The sequence below is a fragment of the Bos indicus x Bos taurus genome, chromosome 10 (genome assembly GCF_003369695.1).
Source record: "Bos indicus x Bos taurus breed Angus x Brahman F1 hybrid chromosome 10, Bos_hybrid_MaternalHap_v2.0, whole genome shotgun sequence".
NCBI classification, from domain to species: Eukaryota; Metazoa; Chordata; class Mammalia; order Artiodactyla; family Bovidae; genus Bos; species Bos indicus x Bos taurus.
This window is the reverse complement of record NC_040085.1, coordinates 39,082,216-39,106,958: the sequence shown is the minus strand read 5'-3', so window position 1 is coordinate 39,106,958 and position 24,743 is coordinate 39,082,216. Positions and strand designations below refer to the sequence as shown.

Sequence of the window (24,743 nt, the reverse complement as noted above, 5' to 3'; positions counted from 1 at the left end):
GAGGTGTAATGGCAACCCACTCCAGTGTTCTTGCCTGGAGAATCCCAGGGACGGGGGAGCCTGGTGGGCTGCCGTCTATGGGGTCGCACAAAGTCAGACACGACTGAAGCGACTTAGCAGCAGCAGCAGCAGCCATGTACACTGACTGTCTCTGTTTCCCCAAGCTGGATTTTCTTTATCCCTTTAGATGAAGGAACCCAGGCACAGGTGTGAAGAAAAAGTATGACCCCCGTCTTCCTTCCCTTTGGTCCTGGAGCTCCAGGATGCCCTTTTCCATGCTGGCTGGAAGTGCCTTGGAAGTCTGAGGGCCAGCAGAAGGCAGTGAAAGGGGAGCTAGGTCAACTGGCACAGCTGCTGCTATGGCAGCCAGAGCCAAAGGGGGTCACCACTGGTTCCACCCACACTTAATTCTTCCTGGCAGAGGCATTAGGCAGGGCTGACCCAGAGAGCTAAGAGGGAAGAGGTGTGTGTGTGTGTGTGCGCGCGCGCCTGCGTGCATGTGTAAAGGTGCTGGAGGTTGGGATATAGCCAGTCACCTTTTCTCTGTAGATCTCTGTTTCTCTAAGTGTAAAGTTAGGGCACAAGGTCTAACTAACACCATTATCCTTACATTTCACTTCCCAGCAAGGTTGTCAAGGCTGCAAGATTCACTGCTGGATGGGGGGAGGGGACCCCTCAGATACAGGAATTAGAGAGGTGGATAGCTCTGAGCAATGCCCAGCGAGGGCAGAACACTGATTTGGGGACCTGTGGCCCTCTCAGGACCTCTGGCCCTGAGAGCCAGGGGCAGACCTCCACCCGCAAAGGGACGCGGGAGTCCAGAGTCCCAGCCCCAGGTCTTCCCGTTATACGACTCTCTTGGGATCCGAGCTCCAGGCGCCGCCCTACCAGGAGATTCCGGGGAGGAGGACCAGTCGTTGCCACTACCCCAGGGTCAGGGAGGAAAGAAGGAATCTCTTGATTGCCCCCATTTCTGGGCCGTCCAGGCCGGTTAGCCCAGTCTGGCAACCGCAGCCCACTCGGTCAGGAGATCTCAAAGGCGGGAGCAGTCAGCACCTCGGGGGCTCGCTCGGTCCTGCCCCACCCCGGCCCCGCCCTCGGACCCCGCCCGTTCCCCTCGCCTCCGCCTCTGGCCGGAAGCCCCCTCCCCCTGCCGGTCCCCCGCACCCCTTATTCCTTTCCAGTCCCTGTCCTTCCGCGGGTCGGGGAAAGCTCTCCGCTCGGTCCCCTCTGTCTTCCTCCAGCTCGGGTTCCTCCATCCAAGTCCCAAGCCCCCGCCGGGCCCCGCCCAGGCTCCTCCCTCGGCCCGGCCCCGGTCCCAGTTTCCCGCCCAGACCCGGGCCTTCAGGCCCCTCTAGTCCCCTCCCCGGACCCCGCCCCCGGCCCCCGGAAGCCTCTCCCCGCCCTCGGCCCCGCCCCCCGAAGTTTCTTGGGCCCCCGGCAGCCAGCGGGACAGAACGCGCAGAGCCGCCGCCCGGCCGGCGGTTGATGGAGGTATCGGAGACCGCGCGGCGCCGGGAGTGAGCGGCCGAGCGGTCGAGCAGCCGGACCTCAGCTGACTCGTCATGGAAGAGGAGGTGAGGGCCGGGCCAGTCGAGGGGCCTGGGCTGGGGTCTTTGAGACTCTTGCGGCGGTTGGGGAGCCTGGCTCAGGCCCTTGTTCCAGCCAGCCCCTCTCCTGCGGCGGGTCTCCGGACACCCCCACCCACCCTGTCCACGCCAATCCCCCAGGCAGAGCCTAGGCCCAATGAGATGAGGCGGGAGCGGGAGTAAGGGATCGCAGACCCATTCTCCTTCATTATTTCTGTCTTCTCCCACCAACTATGATCATGGTGGTGCTGGTTGTTCCCATTGGACAGATGGAGAGACTGAGGCTCCGGTGAGTTTGATGACTTGCTGAAAGTAGCCTGAGTCGCTGGGCTCGAGCCCTTGTTATCTCTGACTCCCTGTGCTCCACGTCGGATCCTAAAAGGGCACAGTGTGTGTGTGTGTGTGTGTGTGTGTGTGTGTGTGTGTGTGTGTGTGTGTGTGTGTGTGTGTGTGTGTTGTGGGTCTGTGGGTCCTGGAGTCCTTGTCTCAAGGAATCTTGAGGCTGTGACCCTGTCTGGTGGCTGGAGGACTGGAGAAGTTGTGTTTTCTCCCCTAAATCCCTGTAGGTCCTTTATCCCTGGTGGGTCCAGCTTCTTCCCTGATTAGGTGTCAGGCCCTGATCAGGGCTGATCCCTGCCCCTGCCATCCTCACATCCCTGGAGGGCTGATTCCCTGGAGGAGCTGGTCAGCTGGACCAGCAGTGGCCCTTGAGCCTCCCTCATTCCCCTCAGGACCTTCATGGTCTGGAGTGTGGTCAAGCACTCTGTGACCCCCACCCTTTACTTGCAAACTCAGTTCTCTCAGTAGCCCCCTCTTCCAGGCACACTGCCAGCACTTAATGTGTGACTGTGGAATGAATAAACTAGGGAGGGGCCTGCTGAGACTAGAGGATTTTGCTTCTGGTCCCCCAAGGGGGTCTCAGCTTCTGCCCCTCCCAAACGGAGGGGAGGGGCTGTGTCTTTGCCTGGATAGGTGGGGAGGAAAAATGAAACCTTCGCTTTTGGGGCAACCCTGGCCAGCTGGGGACCAGACTGCCTGTGTCCCCATCCGTGCTCATCTCCCTGCTTCCTGGGAACACTGTCCAGGAGCAGCTGCGGTATCTGTCCGAGTTCCCTCAGGCCAGGCCCTGCACTTCTGTGGGATGGTAGATAAGTCACTTCCCCTCTAAGCCTGCATTTCCTCTTCTATAAAATATTGGGCCTGGTCTCCTCCCCCAGTCTTGATTGTAGCCCCTTCTCTCAGAGTGGGTGGAAATAGGGGGCACAGTCAGGCCACTATGATTTGCTGTGGTTTCTTGCTGACAGGGGTGGGGCTCCCTTACCCTTGCTATGAGGCCTGGGCTTCTTCCTTTCCTCTTCTCCCAGAGGATGTGGGACAGGACTACTCGATCTCCGAGCTGCTCTGGCCACCGCACCCCCCTCAATTAAGGGAAGTTCTCCTGGGGCCTCCTCGTCCAATGGCTTGTCTGGTGGTCAACCCAGCCCTCTACTCCTCTGGTCTTGAGTCTCTAACATTGCCATTTACTAACTCCCAGATGCCAAAAGCTCCCTGCATACCTAGGGTATGGGCTTTGCCCACCACCTCCCCACATGACCAGGGGTTCCCTGTTCTCTACCCCTCCTTTGGCATCCCTCTTTTCCTCCCATTTCTTCTCCCCACCACTTCCTCTTTTTTCTCCAGGCCTCAGAACCCATCCTCCTTTCTCTTAAACACTGCTCAGATTGTAGTCACCTTCTCTGCCCCATGACCCCAGGCTGGCCTCCTCACCTCACTCCCAAATGGCTCCTTTAGTTCTACCCCTAGCTTTGAACTTCCTCCCCAGGCACACTGGTGCCAAGGCCCCTCAGTTACCTCCTCCATATAATAGGATGGTAGTTTCATCAGGTTGAGGTTTGGTGCGGAAGTGCGGGTCCACTGGGCGTCTGTCCATCTGTGTTCTCAGGGCCATAGTTTCCCCATCTGTAAAATGAAGGAGGTGGGCAGTCCAGAAATGTGATGGTTTATGTGCAAAAGCTTTGAAAGCTGCAGTGATCAGTATGAGGTTATTGTTGCAACTGGACTCAGGCTTTCCTGTCTCCGCCCTGGGGTTCTGCCCCCTCCTCCCAGCCATGCCTTTCCCTGGCTTGGCCTCCAGTGGCACCAGGCTGCTCCTTTGCCCTTACCCATCTAGAGAGTGGCAGGGCAGTGGCCTGTCCCAGTACAGGTTTTGGGACCTTGAGCTAATCTTCGACTCTTTCTGGCCTGCAACTTCTCATCCTGTAGTGAAGGGGTTGAAAATGTAGGGTCTTTGATGCCCTTCTCTGGGCCAAGATATGTGTCTCCTTTCTCACAATCCTGCCAAAACCCTTCCTTCTGCAAGGGCTTCCCAAACTAATGCCAAGCCCTTGCCGTACCAGAGAGCCAAGACTGGGTACCCGTCTGGGTAGGTGCTGGAGCCCTCCCAACGGACTGGGATCCTCTCAAGCAGAGGGTGCCCACCCAGCCCCCAGACTGGGGGTTTCCCTTGTGCGGGGTCTGTGTTGTGCCCATCGGACTGGAAGTTCCCCACGCAGAGCCTGTGCTTCCTCTCTCTGATTGCCCCATCACAGGGCTCTGACATGGTGGGTTCTTAACAGAGTTTGGTCAGAGCATCATGGGGTTTAGACCAGTTCAAGAGCAAAGGTCATTATCCCACGCTTTCTGTGATGTGAGGTGCCAGCAAGTTCTTTTCTGCTGGTCTGTCTCTCCCTGGCATGGTTCCTTTCTGTGCACAGGGCTGGGCTGACCTGATGTCTTTTCCTTTCTTTGACCTTTCTTTGACCTTTCTTCTTTCAAATGACCCAGAGACCCTCCCCTTTCAGGCAAAGCAGAGCCAGGCTGGTGCCCAGGGGTGCCTCAGAAGCTGCTCACGGTGGGCACGGGGAGGGGCTTGAGTGAGGATGCGGGGGAGAAGAGAGGGCGAAATAGGAAGAAGAGTGGTCAGCTGGTCAGTGAGAGAGGAGGCCAAGAAACTGGGGTGAGCAGGACAAAACCTCCCCTCTGAGCCCTACCAAGGGGAAGGGCCACTTATTAAAACTTACTGGGACATAGATAGCCAGCCTCCTCGTGGGAGAGTGTCTGAGGGGCAGGAGAGGGACTGGGTGAAGGGTAGCGGGACTCTGACCTCCAGCCAGGCCTGTATGCTGGTATCTGCTGTGACTGATTCCTGGCCAGGAGACCCACCTACGGGCTTGGGTTTGTACCACCTCCAGTCCCTCAGTTGTCACCCCCATCCCCGAGTGCCTTGTCTCAGCCCCATGCTGATATCCACATCCCTGAAGGCTCTGGACTTGCTTCTGGCTCATACGGTCATGGCAGTCACTGGACGCTGCTCTGCTACTTGCAAAGAGGATGCATCAGGACACAAGCTTCCAGCCTCGCCCCCGGAGCTTCCAGCTGGCAGGAAGTTTTCACATCTCGGGCTGTCGGTGAGGCAGGCAGGAGAGGTCACAAGTAGAGGGGCTGTGAGATCCCATGGGGTCGTGGGTGGGCCCCTGGAAACAGGAGGCAAGTTTGGAGCTCAGAGGTGGGAGATCTGGGCTGCTGCTCTGCAGTCTTGTGTAAGAGAAGCCTAAGTCTGCAGGCAGGGTGGGGGTGGGGGGGTGGCCAGCTGCTGTAGTTGCTAATGGAGGGGTGTGACATGTCAAATGTGGGGGTGGGATTTCCCTTGTCCCACTTCTTCCCCTCCAGCCCTGGGCCTAGGCCAGCTTGCAGGGGTCCCTGAGTGGAGAAGGCCTCAATGGGTCACACAGCCCATAGGGCTGAACACAAGTGATGAGGATGGGGCTTTGGGTGCATAGTAGGATGCTAGAGCCCCCCTTCTTGTCAAAGGGCCCCGAAGTCCTTTCTCCTAATAAGGGTGGCTCATAACTAGCCTGTCAGCAAGCCTCTCACTTCCTCATCCTCCATCCGGGAACACCATTTGGGACTATTCCACTTCTCCATTTCTCTTGCCATCTATAAGTTAGAGAGAGATCTTTAGGGGGCACCTCATATTCCTGGAGCTCCTGGGGGCATTGAGGCCCAGCAGCTGAGCCCAGATAGGTCTTGTCTTGAATTCTGAACCAGGCAGGGACAGGGTCCCTGAGAGGCAGAGGGAAAGGCAGTGACAACAGTAACAGTGACAGCTGCCATTGACTAAGTTTAGGGGTCCTAGGCATTGCTTTATATGTTGTATCTTTTTATTTAGCAACAAACATTTATTGAGCACCTACTGTGTACCAGACACTGTCTAGCCACTGGGGATACAACAGTAAACAAAACAAAAATCCCCAGCCTCACAGAGTTACAGTCCTTGCAACTTTTGTAAATATCAGCATGTCACCAATGAAGAAACTGAGGCTCAGAGAGATCATGTGACTTGCCTCTGGTCTGTGTGGCTTGGGCTTCAAAGCTCAGACTCCTAACCAGCGGAGTGTGCAGTGCAGTGGGGGAGGGGGCCACAGTAAGGACCAGACTGGGGGTTCCCTGCTGTGATGGAGCTCAGGGAGGCCATGCCCTGCCCCACTCCTGACAGCTCACCGGTCTTCTCTCTGGACTTGTCCTTCTAACAGCATTGGTGGCCACAGGGTATCTCTGGGGAGAGATGTGCTCCTTTTAACTGGAGCCCCCCTTTTTAAGCTTTATGTAAATTATAAAGTAGTCAAAATTAGTCAGTGCTGATTTCCTTCTAGCATCCTGTAGATTCTGACATGCTCTTAGCCCCTTCTCCTCCACCCTCCCCTTCACACTCAGCACTGTGGGTACCAGTCATTGAAGCAAAGTGGTTAGCAAACTGGGTGTATTTTTATTTTCATTTCACAGGTTTTCTCAAGCACCCATTAGGTGTAAAGAAACAGTACTGGGTGCAGGGTACTAAATGTGAATTTGGCCCCACCTGGTAGGCATATACCTGGCACCCAGCTACCTAGGTGGCTAACCAAGAGGCACGAGATGTCAGTGACTGGCCTGAAGGCTCCAGGGTGGCTGCTATGTCCTCGAGAAGGGTTTGAGTTTACCTCCTGTACCTGCCTCTGGTTGAAGGCAGCCCTCGTCAAGTGGGGTGGCTGCGCTAAAGTCCTGACCTGGGGCATGGATGAGGGCAGTGGAACCTTCTGCTTTGGGGCCGGACGCAGGGGCTGCCGAGAGGGCTCTCTGGAAAGGCAGGAGTGAGGAGGAAGATTAGCATTCTGTCTGCCTGCCTCCTCCCATCCTTCTGATCCTGCTTGGACATCCTTTTTTCTGAGAGGCCTATGCCACCCTGACCTGACCCAGGTCCCCCACCATCCTGTCTTACTCCCTCCTCTTCACTTAACTCTCACTGATAGCTTCATAGCATTTCACACTTGTTCGTGTGTTTATCTCTGGTGTTTATTTGTTCAGCTCCTCCTTCCCTGCATTGCCAGTTCTGAAAGGGCAGAGATGTGTTATTTTTATTCTTCCCTGCCTACTCCAGCATCCTTGACATTGTGGGTGCTCAGTACCACGTGTGTTGACGTGGTTGAATGAATACACGGGGAGCAGAATAGTGGAGGGGAATGCGAGGTCAGAGGCCCAGTGTGAATTCTGATTTTGTCCTTCCAGTGGTGTGACTCTGGTAAGTCACGTCCCCTGTCGGAGCTTCAGTCTGCAGTGATATGTGGATGAGGATGCTACCATCCAGGAGGGTAGCTGCATGGGTTAAATTAGGCAGTTTGTGTAAAACATAATACAGTGACTCAATATACGGTGCCTGTGGTTATTATTGTGGCTGCTGTTATTTCCATCTCTGATACTGGATTGAGAGTAACTGCCTCAGGGATTGGGGGGGGAAATTCACGTAAGGTGATATCCAGCAGAGGGATACATCTCCGTGTGGCCTCCGGGCAGCAGCCCTCATGGTGTGTCCGAATGCTCTGTTATAGGGTGTGAAGGAGGGGGGCCAGAAGCCTCGGAGTGCGCAGACGGCGGACAAGGCTGGCTGGATCAAGAAGAGCAGCGGGGGCTTCCTAGGGCTCTGGAAGGACCGCTACCTGCTCCTCTGCCAGGCCCAGTTGCTGGTCTACGAGAATGAGGTAAGGACCGGCCTGCTCCTGAGTCTGAGTGTTCTGCGTTGGGGAGCCAAGTGAGGGCAGCCCAGGCCAGAAAGGGATCCTGGCCCGTTGTTTCACTTTGGACGTGCTGTGCAACCTTGGGCAAGTGCCTGGTTTTCTCTGGGCCTGTGCAGTGCAAAGGCAGTACCTCTAGATGTACGTGTAGGGCTCCCAGATGAGGGCTCTTTGAGGTGTATGTGGGTAGGGATGCGTGCATCTCCTCAGCTGGCCACCTACTCTGCAGCTTGCTGTCCCGGGGCTAGGTTCCACTTACGTGAAGTTTCCAGAAAACTGAAGCTTGCTCGACTCAGTAACGAGAGTAGAAATAATACTTACTTCTCATTCTTGTTTGGCGATCTTGCCTACCCCTTTTGGACTATGGGCTTCCCTGGTAGCTCAGATGGTAAAGCGTCTGCCTGCAATGTGGAAGACCCGAGTTCAGTCCCTGGGTTGGGAAGATACCCTGGAAAAGGAAATGGCAACCCACCCCAGTACTCTTGCCTGGAAAATTCCCTGGACGGAGGAGCGTGGTGGGCTACAGTCCATGGGGTTGCAAAGAGTCGGACACGACTGAGCAACTTCACAGCAACTTCTTGGACGATGCTCACGACAGTCCCTGAAGAGCAGCCGTCATGTCACATGCTACAGAGGAGGATCCTGAGGCCCAGGGTGGCCAGATCCTGTGCGTCTCAGTAAAAGAAGGTCAGATCTAGACCCAAAGTCAGGGAGCTCTCCATCCAGCTATGCCAGCAAGTAAACTCTAAAACTTGTTTTTTATGGAAGTCCTCTAAAACAGGGGTGCCCCAACGTTGAGGTCAAGGACCGGTACCTCTGTTGGATCAGCGGCAGCATTAGATTAGAAATAAAGTGCACAGTAAACGAAACGTGCTTGAATCACCCCAAAACCATCCTCCTACCGCTGCTCCACGGAAAAGTGATCTTCCACAAAATAGTTTCCTGGTGACCAAAAGTTTGGGGACCGCTGCTCTAAAATATGTTGGATATTCTTGTCTGCCTGCTTCAGCAGAAGATGCTGGCCTAAACAGTCTTCCTTAGTGACTCAGTCACTGGTGAGCCAGCTGTTCCTACTGCCGGACTGTACTTTTCAGCTTTTCTTTCTCCTTTAACATCAACCTTCCGGTTGCCTCTTTTGCTGTCCTTGTGCCTCTCACAGTCCCCGCATCTTTCCACTTCAGACTCGTGCCCCTTTTCATTTTGGAAGGCTTGGAATTTAGACAACCCAGCATGTGGAAGTTGTGTGTTGAGTCAGTGTTGATAAAGTTCTGGGTGAAGACCTTGGGCGAAAAGGTGGTCTTTACTTGGGAATGCTCTTTGTGTTTTGGGGTTGAGGATGTAAGAGGGCTATTGCTGTGTGCCTCTGACGAATGGGTATGTGGGGAAGAACTGGGCTGGGGGCAGGGGAATGGGGATCCTGCCTGTTCCCCATCAGCGCCTGTTGGTGTGCCTCAGGCTGACCTGGTCAATTCGTCCTTGTCCCAGGCCAAGAGAGAGCTAGGCATTTAAAGGAGCTGCCTTTGAGATGCACCTCACCTTTCCTGGCTGAGTCCCCAGGCTTGTGGAGCTGGGGTGTCAGAGAAACAGCCAGAGAAGGCCAAGGGGGTGAATTGTGCAGACAGTCCCCAGACGTTCTGCACTGCCACCAAATCAGGATATGCTGTAGTGGCTGCAGGGGGCTATTTTTATAAGTAAAGAGGGCTGTCACAGCCTCCTCCAGTTCCAGCTACCATAAGAATTGATGACAGGCCCCCAGCTGTCAGCTCGTCAGGTGCTGCCAGCCTTGTCCTGGGCCACCTCTCTACATCTGGGCGCGTCTGGGAAGCAGGAAGGATTTCACATCCCCTAAACACTAAAAGTCTAAATCACGCTTAAAAAAAAAAACACTATTAAAAACCTCAAGGCGGTTTCAAGAACTTAGTACTCGGGGGTGGGGGAGCTTGGCACAGGAGAGGGAATTGAGAAATGTTCAATTCCCCTTTCTGATGTAAGGAACTAGGCGAGTGCGAATGACTCTTGGCTGTTTCTTTGCTGTCAGTGAGGCTGACATTCCAAAAGTGTTGTCCCCGCCCAGTGCCTGCTGGATTATCCGATTTTTCTGAGCTGCAGAAGGGCCAGATGATTCAGCGATTCAGGTTGAGAGGAGACCCAGGTCAGGCAGCGGTGGGGAACTGGGTGGTGGAGATGGACTGACCTTTTGTTTCCAGACAGAGGAGGGTGTGTTTGGCCCAGTTATCTTCCCAGTGTGGGGAGGCCTGTGCACATGGGGTAGGTAGGTGAGGATCTCTCTCTGGGATCGGAGGGAAGAAACCTGGAGTCTTGCTCTGAGTCAGGCATTCAGTTTAGCAAACTTTTCCTCTGGAGCGCTGCTCCTTATAGGACACTGGCAGGGGAACAGAAAGGAGACACAGGCAACAGAGGTGGAGAGCGGTGGCTCCAGGGAGTTAGGATGTCCTTCCCCATGACAGCGTGTCCCTAGCGCCTAGTAAGATGCCTGCAGATGGGGAATGTCAGAGGAGAGAGAGCACTGGGGCTCAGGCTTGTGTGGGAGAGCAGGGCAGCTTCCTGGAGCAGGTGGATTTTACCAGCCTTTTGTTGAGTGTGGACACTTGCAGTGGATTGAAGACTAAGGATTGGAAAGAGGTGCATGGAGGCAGGAATGGGAAAAGATACTTGTTTGAATCTAGATGGGAGAGACAGGTCACCCTGGCTACCTATTGCCCTTTCCCTGAGGGGCTGAAGAGAGAGTAGGTCAGTGGTTACAAACCTTAGCTGTACAGTCATCTGCTTTGGAAAATACTAATGTCTGGGCTCTGTCCTCCAAGGATCCTAATGTAATTGGTCTGGGATGTTGCCTGGGCATGGGGATTTTTAAAGCTACCAGGTACCACCAAGGTTGAGAATCTCTGGTGTAGGGCAGAGCTTTGCAAGCTTTTGCAAATATCAGAATCACCTGGAGGGCTTGTTAAAACTCAGATTGCTGGCACATTCCCCCAAGATTATGATTCAATAGGGTGGGGGCTTGAGGATGAGCATTTCTGACAAGTCCCCAGGTGATGCGACTGCTGCTGGCCCAGGTACCACACCTGGAGGACCACTAGTGAGTGCAGAGCAACCTGCTGCTAGGGCCACTGTCCAGCCTCTGGCTCTGGCTGGAAGGAGTGTGGCGTGCTAAACGGGCTCTGGCTTGGAAGTCAGAGGATGTGTGTTTCCATTTGGCACTGCTCCTATGTTTGGGTCTATGTGTGGTAGGTTGCTCACTCAGGTCTGACTCTTTTGTGATCCTATGGATTGTCACCTGCCAGGCTCCTCAGTCCATGGGATTTTCCTGGCAAGAATACTGGAGTGGGTGCCATGTCCTCTTCCAGAGGATTTTCCTGACCCAAGGTCAAACCCCTATTTCCTGTGTCTCCTGCATTGCAGGTGGATTCTTTACTGCTGAGCCACTGAGGAAGCCCATATTTGGGTCTGTGCCCTAGGGCAGTTCCCTTTGCCTTCAGGTCTCATTCTTTTTTTCTATGCTGCTGCTGCTGCTGCTAAGTCACTTCAGTCGTGTCAGACTCTGTGCGACCCCATAGACGGCAGCCCACCAGGCTCCCCGTCCCTGGGATTCTCCAGGCAAGAACACTGGAGTGGGTCTTTTTCTCTATAAAATGAGGCAAATCCTGGGATTCTAGGATTTCAGGGTGCTTGAGGGACTCTGGAAAATCAGGGAAGCAAAAGGGCTTGCTAAGTGTCAGGGTTTCTTCGTAGGTGAGAATTATCATGGAGGGAAATTGGGGTATTTCCTCTGCAAAGAATCGAGTCAACTGCCTCCCTCCCAGATATTCCACCCAAAACTGCAGAGCCCTGAAGTGGTCCCTGGTTGGATGCTCTTGCTGGCTCTGCATGGTGTCAACAGCAAGAGTTGACTTCACTTGCCAGCCAGTCTCCCAGGGCATGCAACTACTTCCCTGGAGTCTCCAGGGGGAGAGTGTGACACACTGAGGAAGCTGTCTCAGCCTGGTCTTCCCCAGAATAGGAAGCAGCTGATCACCACTGAGGGAGGAGCATGTCCCAGGCCACTTGCTGGAGAGGCCCCTGGCGGGTGGAGCCCAGGAGGAGAATACACTCAAGAGCCAGGGCTGGCGTGAGGGAAGGTGGCCCGGGCAGTGTCCAGAGGTGGCCAAGAAGAGACTGGTCACTGTCCGGCCACCAGCCCTACTAGTGATGAATCCTCATGGTGACAGGCTCGGGATGCTCTTGAAGGAGCTCTTGCCCTGTCTGTTGTGCTGGCCACGGAGAGTGGCCTCTCACCCCAGGTGAAGGGTCAGAAGAGGAAGATGCCCAGTGGGGAAGTCAACTCCGGATCACTGTGGTGAAGTCAGGTCTTATAGCCCCAAACAGCTTCTCTCTGTGGCTCTACCTGGAAAGCCTTTTTTTCCTTTCAACTTGCTCCTCCTTCCAGGCCACCTCTTGCACTGATCTCTGCCTGGCTTCTGGGCCTGCACGGACTCCCAGGCACACTTGCCTAAGCCCTTCCAGCTTCCCCCATTTCCTCCTTTGGCCTTAGGCATATCTGAATCAATCCTGCTACCTACCTTTGTGCTGAGAGCCCATTTCTTATATGGATGGAGAGCTTTGAGGACATCCCTCCAACCAGTGTGGACTGAACATCGTCTACTTGCCGGGTCTGAATGCCACCTCTTGGTGGTTGATTGGCAGCCTGAGGGCCCCCTCTGACCAAGCAATGCCCTCATTGAGTGGGATCAGGCTCTGGGGCGGGCCTGGGTGTTTGAGGGTCTAGGGGCATCTGGCGCTTACTGTGTTCCCTCTGTCTCCCTCCCAGGATGAGCAGAAGTGTGTGGAGACAGTGGAGCTGGGCAGCTATGAGAAGTGCCAGGACCTTCGTGCCCTCCTCAAGCGGAAGCATCGCTTTATCCTGCTGCGGTCCCCGGGGAACAAGGTAGGGCTGAGCCCGCTGCTGGCTGACCTCCCTCCAGGCCAGGGTCTGCTGGGGAAGGTCACCCTGGAAGGTTCTTGAAACAGTCTGGGCCCCAGGATGCAAGCCTGATGGGTCTCTGTTCAGTGTGGCGGAGGCTCAGACCCAGGTTCTGCTGTGGTGGGACCTTTGGTTTGTTTTTGTCTTGGATCCCCCCAGCCCCTGGTTGATAGAGGTGCGTTTAGGGCTCTGCCGAGAGCTCCACTACCGTCTCCCCTTCTAGGCCCTGAGGGCTGTAGTTGAAAAGTAGTCTTTGAGAGGTGGGCCCTTGGCATTCTCCCTCCGCCTGGACACAGGAGGCCAGGGGCTGAGGCAGGAAGGGTAGGGATGAGGTCTTCACCCCACCAGACCTCGGCACCCTGCCAGAGTCGGGCAACCACACCCTTCCTTCATCCCAGGCCTTCCTGGGTGGGCCACCCCTCCTACCTTCCATCCTAGCTTCAATGCTCAGACCCACAGCTCCAGCCTTCTTCCTTTTGCGGTTGTCCTTTCTTGGCTAAAACTGGAGGAAGTCTCTTGCCTGAGAGGTTCATTCCCTGGGACAGGCTATGTACATGGACAGAGTTCGCTGTTTGCACCCCTCATCTCTGGCAGGGAGTCTGGGTGGGTGTTGCCATGTGGCAGAATTTCACAGATGTCAGGAGGCTGGTGTGCACAGTGCTGCTCGCCAGCTCGCGCCCATCTGCAGCCGGGCCGTGCCTCACCCCAGCCTCTGCTCGTCATGTGGAGCCTCGCAGAGAGGGGCTGAGTCACAGAAGCTGGGTGCTGGGGAGCGGGCCTGGTCTGGGCTTGCCCCAGGCCATTCTGATTCTTTCATAGCTTTAAGGGCCAGGAGCCCAGTCCTCTATGGTCCCCGGGGCGAGACCATGATGGCTTGACTCAATAACCTTCTGTCCCACTCAGTGGTAGGTGGGAGCAAGGAAGCATGAAGCTCTGATCCCAGGGATGGGGTTGTGCCAAGGTCAGGGGCAGGTTTCACTTGACTTCTGCTGCTTAGGGTTCCATGAGGAAGATGGGGAGAGCAGCCATATTTTGGTCTTTCAGGCCCTAGAACCCCTACCCTGTTCTGGAGGTGCACTTTCCCTCTGAGTGGTGCTGTATTTGTGTGTGTGTGTGTTTGGGAGATGTGTAGAGTGCGCTGTGTGGGAAGGTTGGCCTGTGTGCCTGAGGCCCGTGTGTGCACCTCTGTGTGCAGGAGAGTGCTCGCCTGGCCCAGGAGTTGTCTGCGTCTGTGTGTCCCTTGGTGAGCGCCTGTGGATGTAGGCAGAGGGGTCTTGCATCTCTGTCCTCTGCCAGTGCCGTTCTGTGGACCGCCTCGTTTCTCTGAGAACCAGCTGATGGTGGGCTAGGTGGTTCAGGCCTCACTCAGGGTGGGACATCACCTTCCGAGTAAGCGGCCTGTTTATGCAGCTGTGTTCTCAGCTGCTTCTGCCAACACCCTCCCTTTCATCCCCCAGTGAAGCCAGGAGTTCAGGTTGGCTCTGGGTGACTCTAGGAACAGGACAGTGAGTTGGGGAGTTGGGGCTGTGGCGTGATTGGTGGGGGCTACTGGGTAGTGGGAACACAGCCCACCCTTGTTTCAGCTCAAGGGACCCTGACCCTTGGTACCCCAGGAGCTCACACAGAGAGTGGGGGCTCTCCAGAGATCAGATGGTGGACTGCACAGAGCACCGCTCCCCCGCTCCCAGCTCCCCCGCACCCTCTCACCCTCCTCTCCTATCGCCTTGGGTGTTCCCGTCCTCAGTGAGGCCACAGGCTGGCCAGGAGGTCACATGACCCCGGCTGTCTGGTCCTGAGGCCGCCTTTTTTCCCCTCTAATCAAATAAACAAAGACTCCAGTGTCTTGCATGCCCCTCTCCCTCCTGCCTCCCCGTCCCCACACCCCTGCCATGAGGTCACAGGCAGACGCTGCCAGGAAGCAGGGTGGCCTCTGCTGGGCCTTGCTGCCCCACTGGTTTCAGCCAGCTTGGCCCTTTCCTCTTTCCTGCCTCCTCTCTCCCCCTCCCACTTCTTTCCTCTCTGCCATTTTGTCCTCCCCCCTTTCCCAGCCAAGTGGGCCTTCTCTGTGTCCAGTCCTGTTAGCTTCTGAACTCCTGGCGGTGAACTCCTGGCGGGGCCTGTGCCCTGGGGCTTCTTGGGAAGGCTTGGGGAGGGACCATCTGTACAGCCTGTGGCTCTTCAGGATGTGGGGTGGGGGTGGGGCAAGAGGAGCAACTTCTTGGTCTTCTGTCCCTATTCTGATCACCCTTCTATCTGTCTCTATTCTGATGCCTAGCTCATTCAGGCAGGATTACTGGGTTCTTTAGGGTGGGGCTAGGTCCTGTATAACTTCGTATTCCTTCTCCTTGGGAACCCCTGGGCTGGCACACTCCCCCCAGCCTGCTTAGGTGGGCTGGCCAATGGAAAAGAGTTACAGTTTGGGTTGGGTGCAGTGGTTGAATTTTTTGTCCCATTGAGGCCCCAATTAGTAAAGAGACCCTTGCAGTTCTCATTGCAGGTTAGTGGGACTAGAACTCTGATGTTGACTCCTCGGCCAGTGCTCATTCTCTGCCCCACTCTTGCTGCATCTTTTTCTGAGTTCAAGTGTATGCTTCTCAAGCTGTCTGGGATGCTAAGTCCTGCACCAGGCAGGGGCCCCACCCCACTGACTCGGGTTGCAAGCAGGGACAGTAGCTGGGCTGTTGGGCTGCCTGGGGCCCCCGTACTCGCAAACCCCATCAAAGGGTTGAGCGGGCCCTTTCAGAGCTCAGATGCAGTGCTGTCCCTTCCTGAGCCCTGAGCAGCCCTGATGGCTGGGCTGAGGCAGTTGCCAAGGTGCCCTGGGGTTTCTGACTTAGCTGCCGATCTCCTGCCAGGATCGAATTTACCCTGGTCATGCAAATGAGCATTTGGCTGTGCCTGGCGTGGGGAGGTGGGTGGGACCAGGGCCCTGTATGAGGAGAACTCAGAGGCAGCCAGGAGGAAGTTATATAACGAGGATGCTGAGGGGGCCAGGCGGGCCGGGTGTTACATAACCAGGAGAACGGCAGGAGGGAAGGCACGATCCAATACCCGGGCCGGGATGGGCAGCTGGTGACCTGCCCGACAAAGAACTAGGGCATCTCGAGGTCAGAGAGTTGGGAGAGGCCCCAAAACGGGAACCAAGGGCCAGCTCATTCATTGATGAGCTGTTCATTCAGTAACTACTTACTGAGTACCCACTATGTGCCAGGCCCTGGCTTTGTTATTATTTAGTTGCTAAGTCTTGCCCATCTCTTGTGTGACCCCATGGACTGTAGTGAACCAGGCTTCTCTGTCCATGGGATTTCCCAGTGAGTTGCCATTTCCCCCTCCAGGGGATCCTCCAGACCCAGGGATCGAACCCGCATTACCTGCACTGGCAGGCGGATTCTTTACCACTGAGTCAGCAGGGTGTTCAGTTCCCTCAGCATTGGCTTGTAGCAGGCAGTGGCATCCCTTTTTCCAGAGAAGGAAATTAGGACTGTTTTGTGCAGGAGAGAAATGATGACAGTTCCTATGACTGAGCACCCTGTCTGTGCCCACTTCCACGTTTAACGCTTTGCTACATCATTGATCTTCACAGCTCCCTGAAGTGCAGGGTCAGCCAGCTGTGAGTGCTGGTCTGTCTGGCTCAGGGGCCCTACTGCTGTGTCCGCCACGGAAGGCAGCTCCTCATTCTGAGTGGCTTCACTCCTTCCACTGTTTCCTGTCTGACCTTGGGGGCTGGCCAGGAGGGGCCTCTCTGAGCTGCCTCTGATTCTAATGTAGGAGCTTGGAGCTCCTGCCTGAGGTGGGAAGGGACCTGTGGCGTGGGGTTCAGTGAGAGGGGATGTGAGGCTGAGCCATGGGGTTACTTCCGGCCGCCTTGGCCAAGTCCCATCTCTCTGATGAGCCTTATCTGTATGATGAGGGGGCTGAAATGGGCCCCCTAAGACTCTTTCTCTCTTTCAGTTCATGGTTCAAGGCCAGAACGGAGACCCTGGGACTCTTCACTTGGCCAGGACTGGGTGTGGGCCCTGGGCAGCTGTCGGCGGCCCTTGTTCTGGTGGGCCTTCTCTGATGGCCGCCCTCACGCCTGTCGCCTGTGCCGTTGTACTCAGTCTGGCAGACGTAGACTGGGCCTATATTCCTACTTCCCAGCGAAATCTCAGAGGTCAGGCTGCAGTCTGGGGGAGTCACAGAGGGTGAGAACAGGTCTGGGCAAGGCTGATTTGAATCCAAATCCCTGGCGGCTGTATACATGGAGAGGCTGTTCTCTGATGGGTCTGTTTCCTCCCTTGCTCTGGAGCCCCCGTGTGAGACCTGATATGGGGATGATTTTGATTTGCTCCTGACCAGCTGTGGGAATGTAGACTTCGGGCTGTGGTGGGAAGTTTCCCTAAGACCCCAAGTGTGAACCCTTATAAATGTCTGCCATCCTTCACACCCATGCCTGTTGCAGGTCAGTGACATCAAATTCCAGGCACCCAGTGGGGAGGAGAAGGAATCCTGGATCAAAGCCCTCAACGAAGGAATCAATCGAGGCAAGAACAAGGCTTTCGATGAGGTGCGATGCAGTCCTCTGGACTGCTCTGGGGCTCTTTTCCCTCCACGTGTGATCTCAGAGTGGACCCTGCCCCCCACCCCAGACAAGCCCTTGATTATGTCACTGCTACAAACACTGGGGCACCTGCTGTTGTTCCCTCATTTAATCCTCACAACACACTTCAAAGTAAATGTCTGTGTTCCCATATTACAGATGAGGAAACTGAGGTGTAAGGAAATTTAAGTATGTATTTTTAAATTAAAACATGGGTAGAATTTGACTGGTTGCAACCATGCTTCCTTTCCAACCCAGATCCAGCCATAACAGCAGGTGGGCCCAGGGCAGAGAGGTCTGGGGTGAGCTGAGAGCCTGACAACTCACTCTTCAGTTGGGCTCTGAAGTCCGAGCTTGGCTGTCTCTAGGCCAGGCCCTCCTTACCTGTCTGCAGTGGCCATCCAGCCTCCTGTCCGAAGTGGTGATGCCAGCAGGGCCGTGATCAGACTCTTGGCAGGAAGGGTATCCCACAGGGCCAGATCTCCTAGGGAGGGTTTATCTTTGACATTATGGATTCATAGATATTTGGGCTAAAATGGACCTGGGGGCCACCTAGAGTGACCCCTTGGATTGCAGAAGACTGAGGTTGATGGGGAACGAATTCTCCCAGGCAAGTTCCGTCTTAACACCGAGGTTCCCTTACTGGCAGCCATGGCTCCCAGGTCACGTCTTATGTGACTGTCATATTCAGCCCTTCACTAGTTTGGTAAAGTGTCCCCGTTTCATGGGAGAGGATGTTGGAGGCCACAGGAGCATGGCCTTAGCTGACAGCCTTGATGGAGCAGGACCAGCTGCTCCACTGCAAAGACCCCCAGGTGGGCCTGAGTCTCACCTCAGGGGAGAAGAGTCTTAGAACACCCCCCATCACAGGGACCAGCTGCACTGGGATTCAGTCTGGATTTCCCACATGCCTCTCACTGTGGCTTCCTGGCTACTCCTTGCCCACATTCCTCACCCTCAGAGAGGGTGCCCTCCAGGCTTCCCGACCCAGGGGGAGTAGAGTCGCTGGTCTTTCTTGAGCTTTCTTTCAGGATCCTCAGGGGTCCTGGGAGAGTGACTGGGGCCAAGGAAGGCCTTTTCTGGAAGCCGGGAACTAGGGGATCATGGGCTGTCTCCTCCGCATTCCCCCCAGCTAGGCACAAAAACAGCCACAGGGCTGCTTATATATTTGCAGTGGACTGAGAAGTGAGGGCTGATAGCCTGTGTTTGGGCAGCAAGACTGGGGCACAGAGGGCAGCTGCAGAAGAGGGAGAGCCTTAGGTTGCAGAGAGACGACAAAGGCTGTGTAGAGACAGGGTTAGAAAAGCAGAGACCTGGATGCAGGGAGAGGCCTCAGAGAGACAGTGTGGGGCACTTGACCCTGTCAAGCAAGGAGGAGGTGCAGACCCCACCTCTGGGTCAGATCATCACCTGGGCATTTCTTCCCCTTCCCAAGGCTGGGTGGGGACTGACAACGGTTTCCTCGTTCCCAGGTCAAGGTGGATAAGAGCTGTGTCCTGGAGCATGTGACACGGGACCGCGTACGTAGGGACCAGCGGCGCCGGCCCCCTACGAGAGTCCACCTGAAGGAGGTATGGCCTTGCCCCCAGCTTGCAATGGTTGGGGGTCAGTTGAGCCTGGACCCAGCTGCTTAGGGGGCAGCGGGCTCGGGGGCTACCTTGTTCCTAAGCACTCTTAGCATCAGGCTGAGCTGACCCTTGAAGCACAGGAAGGGTTTCAGTGGGGAGACTTGGAGTGAGGGAGGTCCTGGGTGTAAGGAATGGTGTGAGTTTGAGGCCCCAGCAGAGGAGTTTAAGGTGTGCTCCGTCCCTTTGGCTGGAAGATGGTGTGGGAAGGCGGGGTGGGGGAGGAAATTGTGGAGGTCTTTGGGGCAGGATGGATGGAAGGGTGTGTTCCAGATGTCAGTTGGAGGCCCTGGGTAGTATGGGTTGGGTTGATGCAAGGAAAGGCAGGGGCCAGGAAATAGAGGCAGAGGTAGGGCCTCCAGGCTCCAGGAGGGGTGTAAAGGGAGGGGCCAGTGGAGAGACACTGGGCAGCAAGAGCCACCTGGGCTTGTGACTGAATTCAGGGCTCAGGGAGGCAGAGTGGACATGGACGGTTGTCAGAGTGCCCACATGCCAGGAGACCCGGGCGTGGGAGGGGGAAGGACACAAGGAGGCCCTGGACACAAGGAATTGGGGAGAAGTTATGGTCAGGGGAGGGGGAAGGGAGGAGTCCTTCCTCAGACCTTGGAGGACAGGAAAGAACCTCAGCAAATGTTACCTTTGAGGAATGAGGGGCCCAGGGAGCCAAGAAAGAGGAAGCCTGAGAGGGGTGCATCCAGAGAGAAGGGCCCTGGACCATGGGTCATCAGCCAGGTTGGCAGCCACAAGTCATGGGGCAGGACTGGCGAAAAGGCAGATGGTGATGATTCTGGCACATTTTCTCAGAGAAGGAGTCGGCTTTGGGCTGTCATGGCGCCCAGAGCTGGGGGTGCTGGTGCGATGGAGACCGTGGCAGGGAAGGAGGGAGACAGAAGGGGGTCTAGGTCATTGGATGGTTTGCTTTTGAGATGAGACAGCCTGTTCATGTCTGTCCGCTGAGGGAAAACATCCTGCAGAGGGAGTGACTGAAGCAGCCAGAGAGGAAAGGCATGTCTGAGGGAGGAAGCCTGGGAGCTATGGAGAGGGCCAGCCTTGGAGAGGGGGACCCTCTGAGAAGAATTTAGGGAGGGACTCGTGTCCCGTGACTGAGGACACGTATAGGCCGGGTCACCCTTTGCGTGTGAAAGGGAGTGAAGACCGTAAGGGGCCTCCTGCCCAGTCCCACTCCAGGCCCTCTGAGTTGTCCCCATGACCTTGGGGCTGCTGGGTGTCCCTGTGGGCCCCTGGGGCCAGGTGGGGACAGCTGCCTGTTGGGTGCAGCTGTTCTCCTCTGGCGGTCAGCTGTGGTCTCGGGCTGCCCATGTCTGGGGCCACGTGTGATGACATGAGGAGAATGGGCACTGGCTGCTGAGCAGCTGGGCAGGGGAAGGCTGGAGAGCGCTGGCCCAGAGGGCTGGCAGGCCGGACAGAAGTCTCCACAGCGAGTGAGCGCAGGGTGATGCAGGAGACTCGTGTGTGAGATCTGATCCTGTCGCCTGCTGGGTGGGTGGTTGCCGAGAAGGGACCATCCCAAGGCCTACAGCCAACTAGAGGGGCTGAAATAGGGCTGGAAACCATGTTCCCTGCCACCCAGGCCAGCACAGTTGCCTTTCAAAAGAGCAGCCTGTTACACAAGCTGGAAGAAGCCAGGCTGAGGCCCGAGAGGACACCTTGGTTCTGGCTTCCTGGCCTGTGATTCCAAAATCAGGAATTTTATGGAGGTGAGAGAGATGAGAGGATTCATCAGAGAATCACTTTAGCTACTCATCAGGTGGCTTTGGAAGCCAGAGCAAAGGGCATGGACGGCGTGGGAGGCCAGGGGCATGGGAAGCCTGGATGAGAGGACTTGAGTACTCTTGTAGGTGGGCACAGCTGACCCAGTGGCCGGTCATGCAAGTTGATGCCATGTCCTGCCTTTGCAGGTAGCCAATGCCGCATCTGATGGGCTTTCACGTCTGGACCTCGATGTTCCGGACAGCGGGCCACCAGTGTTAGCCCCTAGTAACGATGTTGATGCAGCCCAGCCGCGGGAGACACCTCGGCCGCCCATGCCTCCTGCCAAGCCTTCCCCAGCACCTGAGACCAGCAGTGCTGGCGACAGAATGGAGACCCCTGTGGGGCAGAGCGCCCCTGCCCCTGTCCCAGCAAGCTCTGAGGCCCACCCTGAAAGCCAAGAAGACTTGGAGACTCCAGTGGTGGAGGACAGTGACTCTGAGCAGCCCCCCAACAGGATCCTGCCTGACAAGCTGAAGGTGAGCTGGGAGAACCCCAGCCCTGAGGAGGCCCCTGACTCTGAGAGTGCAGAACCGCCCCAGGTGCCGGGTACTGAGACTTCTGAGGCTGGGCCCAGGGAGGGTGGGAAGCCCCCTACCCCCCCACCCAAGATCTTATCGGAGAAACTGAAAGCGTCCATGAGTGGCATGGAGGCTTCTGGGCCAGCTCAGAGTCCTGGGGCCTCTGAGGCGTCTGCTCCAGGCCCAGCAGAGGTCTCAGTGAATGGTGTGGATGACAGTCCTGAGCCCCTCCAGTCATCCCAGGCTGCAGGCCCCCCAGGAACTCCCCCAAAGGCTGCAACGACATCCACCGCCCTGCCCCCCTGGGACCCGCAACCTCAGCTCCATCCCCGCTGCTCCTCCCTGGGGGACCTGCTGGGGGAAGGCCCCCGACGTCGGAGGCAGCCTGGGGAGCAGCTGCATAGGGCTCAGCTGGAGGTGAAGGTGGCCTCGGAAAAGACAGAGAAACTGTTGAACAAGGTGCTGGGCGGTGAGTCCGCCTCCGTGAACGCCGAGACGTTGCTCAGCCAGGCTGTGGAGCAGCTGAGACAGGCCACCCAGGTCCTTCAGGAGATCAGGGATCTGGAAGAGATGAACCGGGAAGCACCTGGGCTCCGGGAGAAGAGGAGGGAGCTGGTGACCCTCTACAGGAGAAGCGTACCCTAGGGCCTGCCGGGCCAGGGACATTCCCTGCTGGCCGGCTTAGTCCCTCAGAGCCCAGCCCTGCCGAGAAATGTGCTGCTTCAGGCTGTAGAAGGGCCATCAGGCATGTCGGGGTTTGGCCAGGACCTGCAGAGACTCCTGGGATCCTTTCCTCCCTGCCCTGGCCAGAGGTGCCAGGTAGCGCCCAGGGCTACTGTCTGGCCGGGCCTCCGGTTCTAGGCTTGGGCTGGGAGCACACACTCGGGACGTCTGTGCTTGTGTGGTTGTTCCGAACAGCCCCAGGGCCTTGGCACAGTGCTCGGGGTTTCCGGGGGCGGCATCATCTCTACTTCCCGCCCTCAATAGTTTACATTCCTGACTTCTGAATAGAGCACAGCTGAGCCCCCCTGCAGCCTCCATGGCCAGATGTTCCCAGGCAGAGCCTCATGGCAGAGGCAGCTTCAAGCCATAACTGACCCGCCCCACCCACCTCTTCCCAGAAGTGGCTGGGGCCTTGGGTCTAGACCAGAGGTTCGGCCTTCAGTTGACCGTGACCTGGATCCCAGCTGGGGCCTCTGAAGGCAGGTGGGAGGCATCTGTGTGAGAAAGCCATTAGCTATGTGGCCCTTCCCTGGGCCCGTTTCCTATTCTGCAGGCCTTCCCCTCTGGTGAGCTGGGCTTGGTGGATTCCAGGGTGGAGGAGGAACTCGAAGGGTCTCGTAGTCTCGTCCCTGCCCCTGAACCAGCTTGGGTCCAGCCTTGCACATTCCTGTTCAGGTGAACCTGATGTCAGCATCAGAAAATCCTGTATGTAATTCATTATAAATCAACATTCAGGAGTGAAGCTGCCCCAACGTCTGTGCTTCCCAGATGGGATTTATATCTGGGTCTCCTTGGTTCCTTCTCAACCCAGAGGGGTCCAGTATCTCAGTTATTTCTTTGAATGCTGACCGCAGCTGTTGGGCCTGAAATCACTTTTCTCTCCCCTTTCCCCTCCTCCCGTGGCTCCGGCTCCACATGGACTGCTCCTCCTGAACTTCCTTGTGGAAGGAGCTTTATCTCCTGTCCCTTTCCTGGTCCGTTCTGTCCCTACCCTTTCCCTGCAATATCATCTCTGGCTCCAGAGCACATCCGGTCTCTGTCCTGCTGCAGCGGCTGGACTGAGGGCAGGGTTTGTAAGGTGCGGAGGCTCTGAGGGCCACAGCCACTCCCTGGGGCCTGTGGGAGTAGGAGCAGCTTCTGACAGGCCTGCTCAGGGGTTTCTGCAAGTGCACTTTTGTTTACTGAAAGAGAGGGAAGCTCACAGCTGCGTGCTTTGGCCTTCCTGCCCATCGCCCCACCCCCAGCCACTAGTCATGCCCACTGAGGCCTGCAGGTGCAGGTCCCTGCCTTCTTTACTCTGCTTCTGTTTGGCTCTTGAGGGTAGTGGCAGGTATCAGGAGGGGCACGTGTCCACTCTGCGGCCTGACTGGGCAGGCGTGTGGGCGAGCAGCAATGTCATGACTCGTGAGCCCCCATTGGCCTCCCTGAACCACACTCCTTGAACAGATTAGGCTCCCAGACCTAGCCTGTATGAGGTTTCCTCATACATCAGATTAGATCAAGGTCCACCCATCTCTCCATATGTCTCCAGTATGAGAGCAAGAATGTCACCAGGGGCCCACCTTCACGTAGCCCCTGCAGTCTTCTTTGGGGAACAGCCTTCCCTCACCAGCCACCTGGGCTGGGTGAGGCATTCACCAAATCACCTCCTTCCTGGGACTAGAGCTGCAGTTTCCTGCTCTGATAAGTGACCAGGCTGAGCAAGCAGCTCTGGGGTCACCTCAGTGGCTTGATGCCATTGGTTCCTATGGGGTGCCTGTGCCTTGGCAGCCTGGACCCATGGGGGACGCCAGCTTCCAGGGGAGGGGAGGAGGGTCCGGAATATGCAGGGGCTGCCTGGCTGGCCTCCCGGAGGAGGATGGCATTCCATGTCTTCTGCTTATGAAGCGCCTTTCTTGAAGTTTGGCAATAAATCCCTTTTTATGGAACTTCTCTGCCACAAGCCTGTTTGTTGATGTGGAGACCAGCTCCAGGGCCTCATGGAAGCAGAGGATAGTTGGTGGTTGATGAGGGCATCACCAGTCCTCCAAACTCTGTTCCAGGGCCCCCTTCTCACAGGCCAGGCTGGGGGGGCTCACCTTCTCACAGTGCTCCATCTTCGCTAAACTTGGTCTGGCCTTGGAGTCTCACCCCTTCCACCCAACATGTTTCTACAGCCTGAGGGCTAAGTATCAGAGGGAACAGTACTTTTCAGTTTTTAAAAACTTTATTGGAAACAATTTCAAACACAGAAACCTTGCAAGAGTAAGTACAGTTACAAAGAACACTTATATACTCAGGTTGACCTGTTGGCTTATCTCTTGAGTGCCTTTTTTCTGTTATAGACATACAGTTCTCTTTTGGAGACTTTGGAGAATTAGTTATCATGGCTCCTTTCCTCTAAATACTTCAGTACGTATTTCCTAAAAATAAGCATCTTCTATTATTAATCATAGTACAGTTAGGAACTTCAGGAAATTTAACATGGATGGAATACTGTTCATATTCTGGTTTTATCATTAGACCCATTAATAACCTTTAATCATATGTTACCTCCAGGGTAGGGTTGAATATGGCATACATGTCCCTTTAAGTCCCCTTTAATCTGAAATGTTTCCACAGCTTCTGTTTTCCATGATGTGGGTATTTTTGAAGAATACAGTCCTCCCCAGCTTTTTAATAGAATAGTCCTCATTTGGGGTTTGTTGCGATTTCCTCATACATCAAGTTAGATCAAAGTCAGAGAGTCTCACCCAGAGAACTGCACAGGTGATGTTAGGTCCTTCTCAGGACATCATATCTGGAGACAATCTCCATCTGCCCTTCACTGATAATGTTAATTTTGATCACCCAAAGTGTCTAATTTTTCTACGGCAGAGTTACACATTTTTCT

General features: G+C 55.8%; 1 protein-coding gene across 1 annotated transcript; it reads left to right on the top strand.

Moving 5' to 3' along the window:
- The first annotated feature begins 1,436 nt into the window (after positions 1-1,436).
- Positions 1,437-23,799, top strand: PLEKHO2 (pleckstrin homology domain containing O2). The gene is made up of 6 exons (XM_027553755.1): positions 1,437-1,577; positions 7,490-7,639; positions 12,501-12,617; positions 17,095-17,199; positions 18,705-18,803; positions 20,777-23,799. The coding sequence occupies exons 1-6, from the start codon at positions 1,566-1,568 to the stop codon at positions 21,791-21,793; spliced, it is 1,500 nt and encodes a 499-aa protein (XP_027409556.1). The 5' UTR covers positions 1,437-1,565; the 3' UTR covers positions 21,794-23,799.
- Positions 23,800-24,743: the final 944 nt, after the last annotated feature.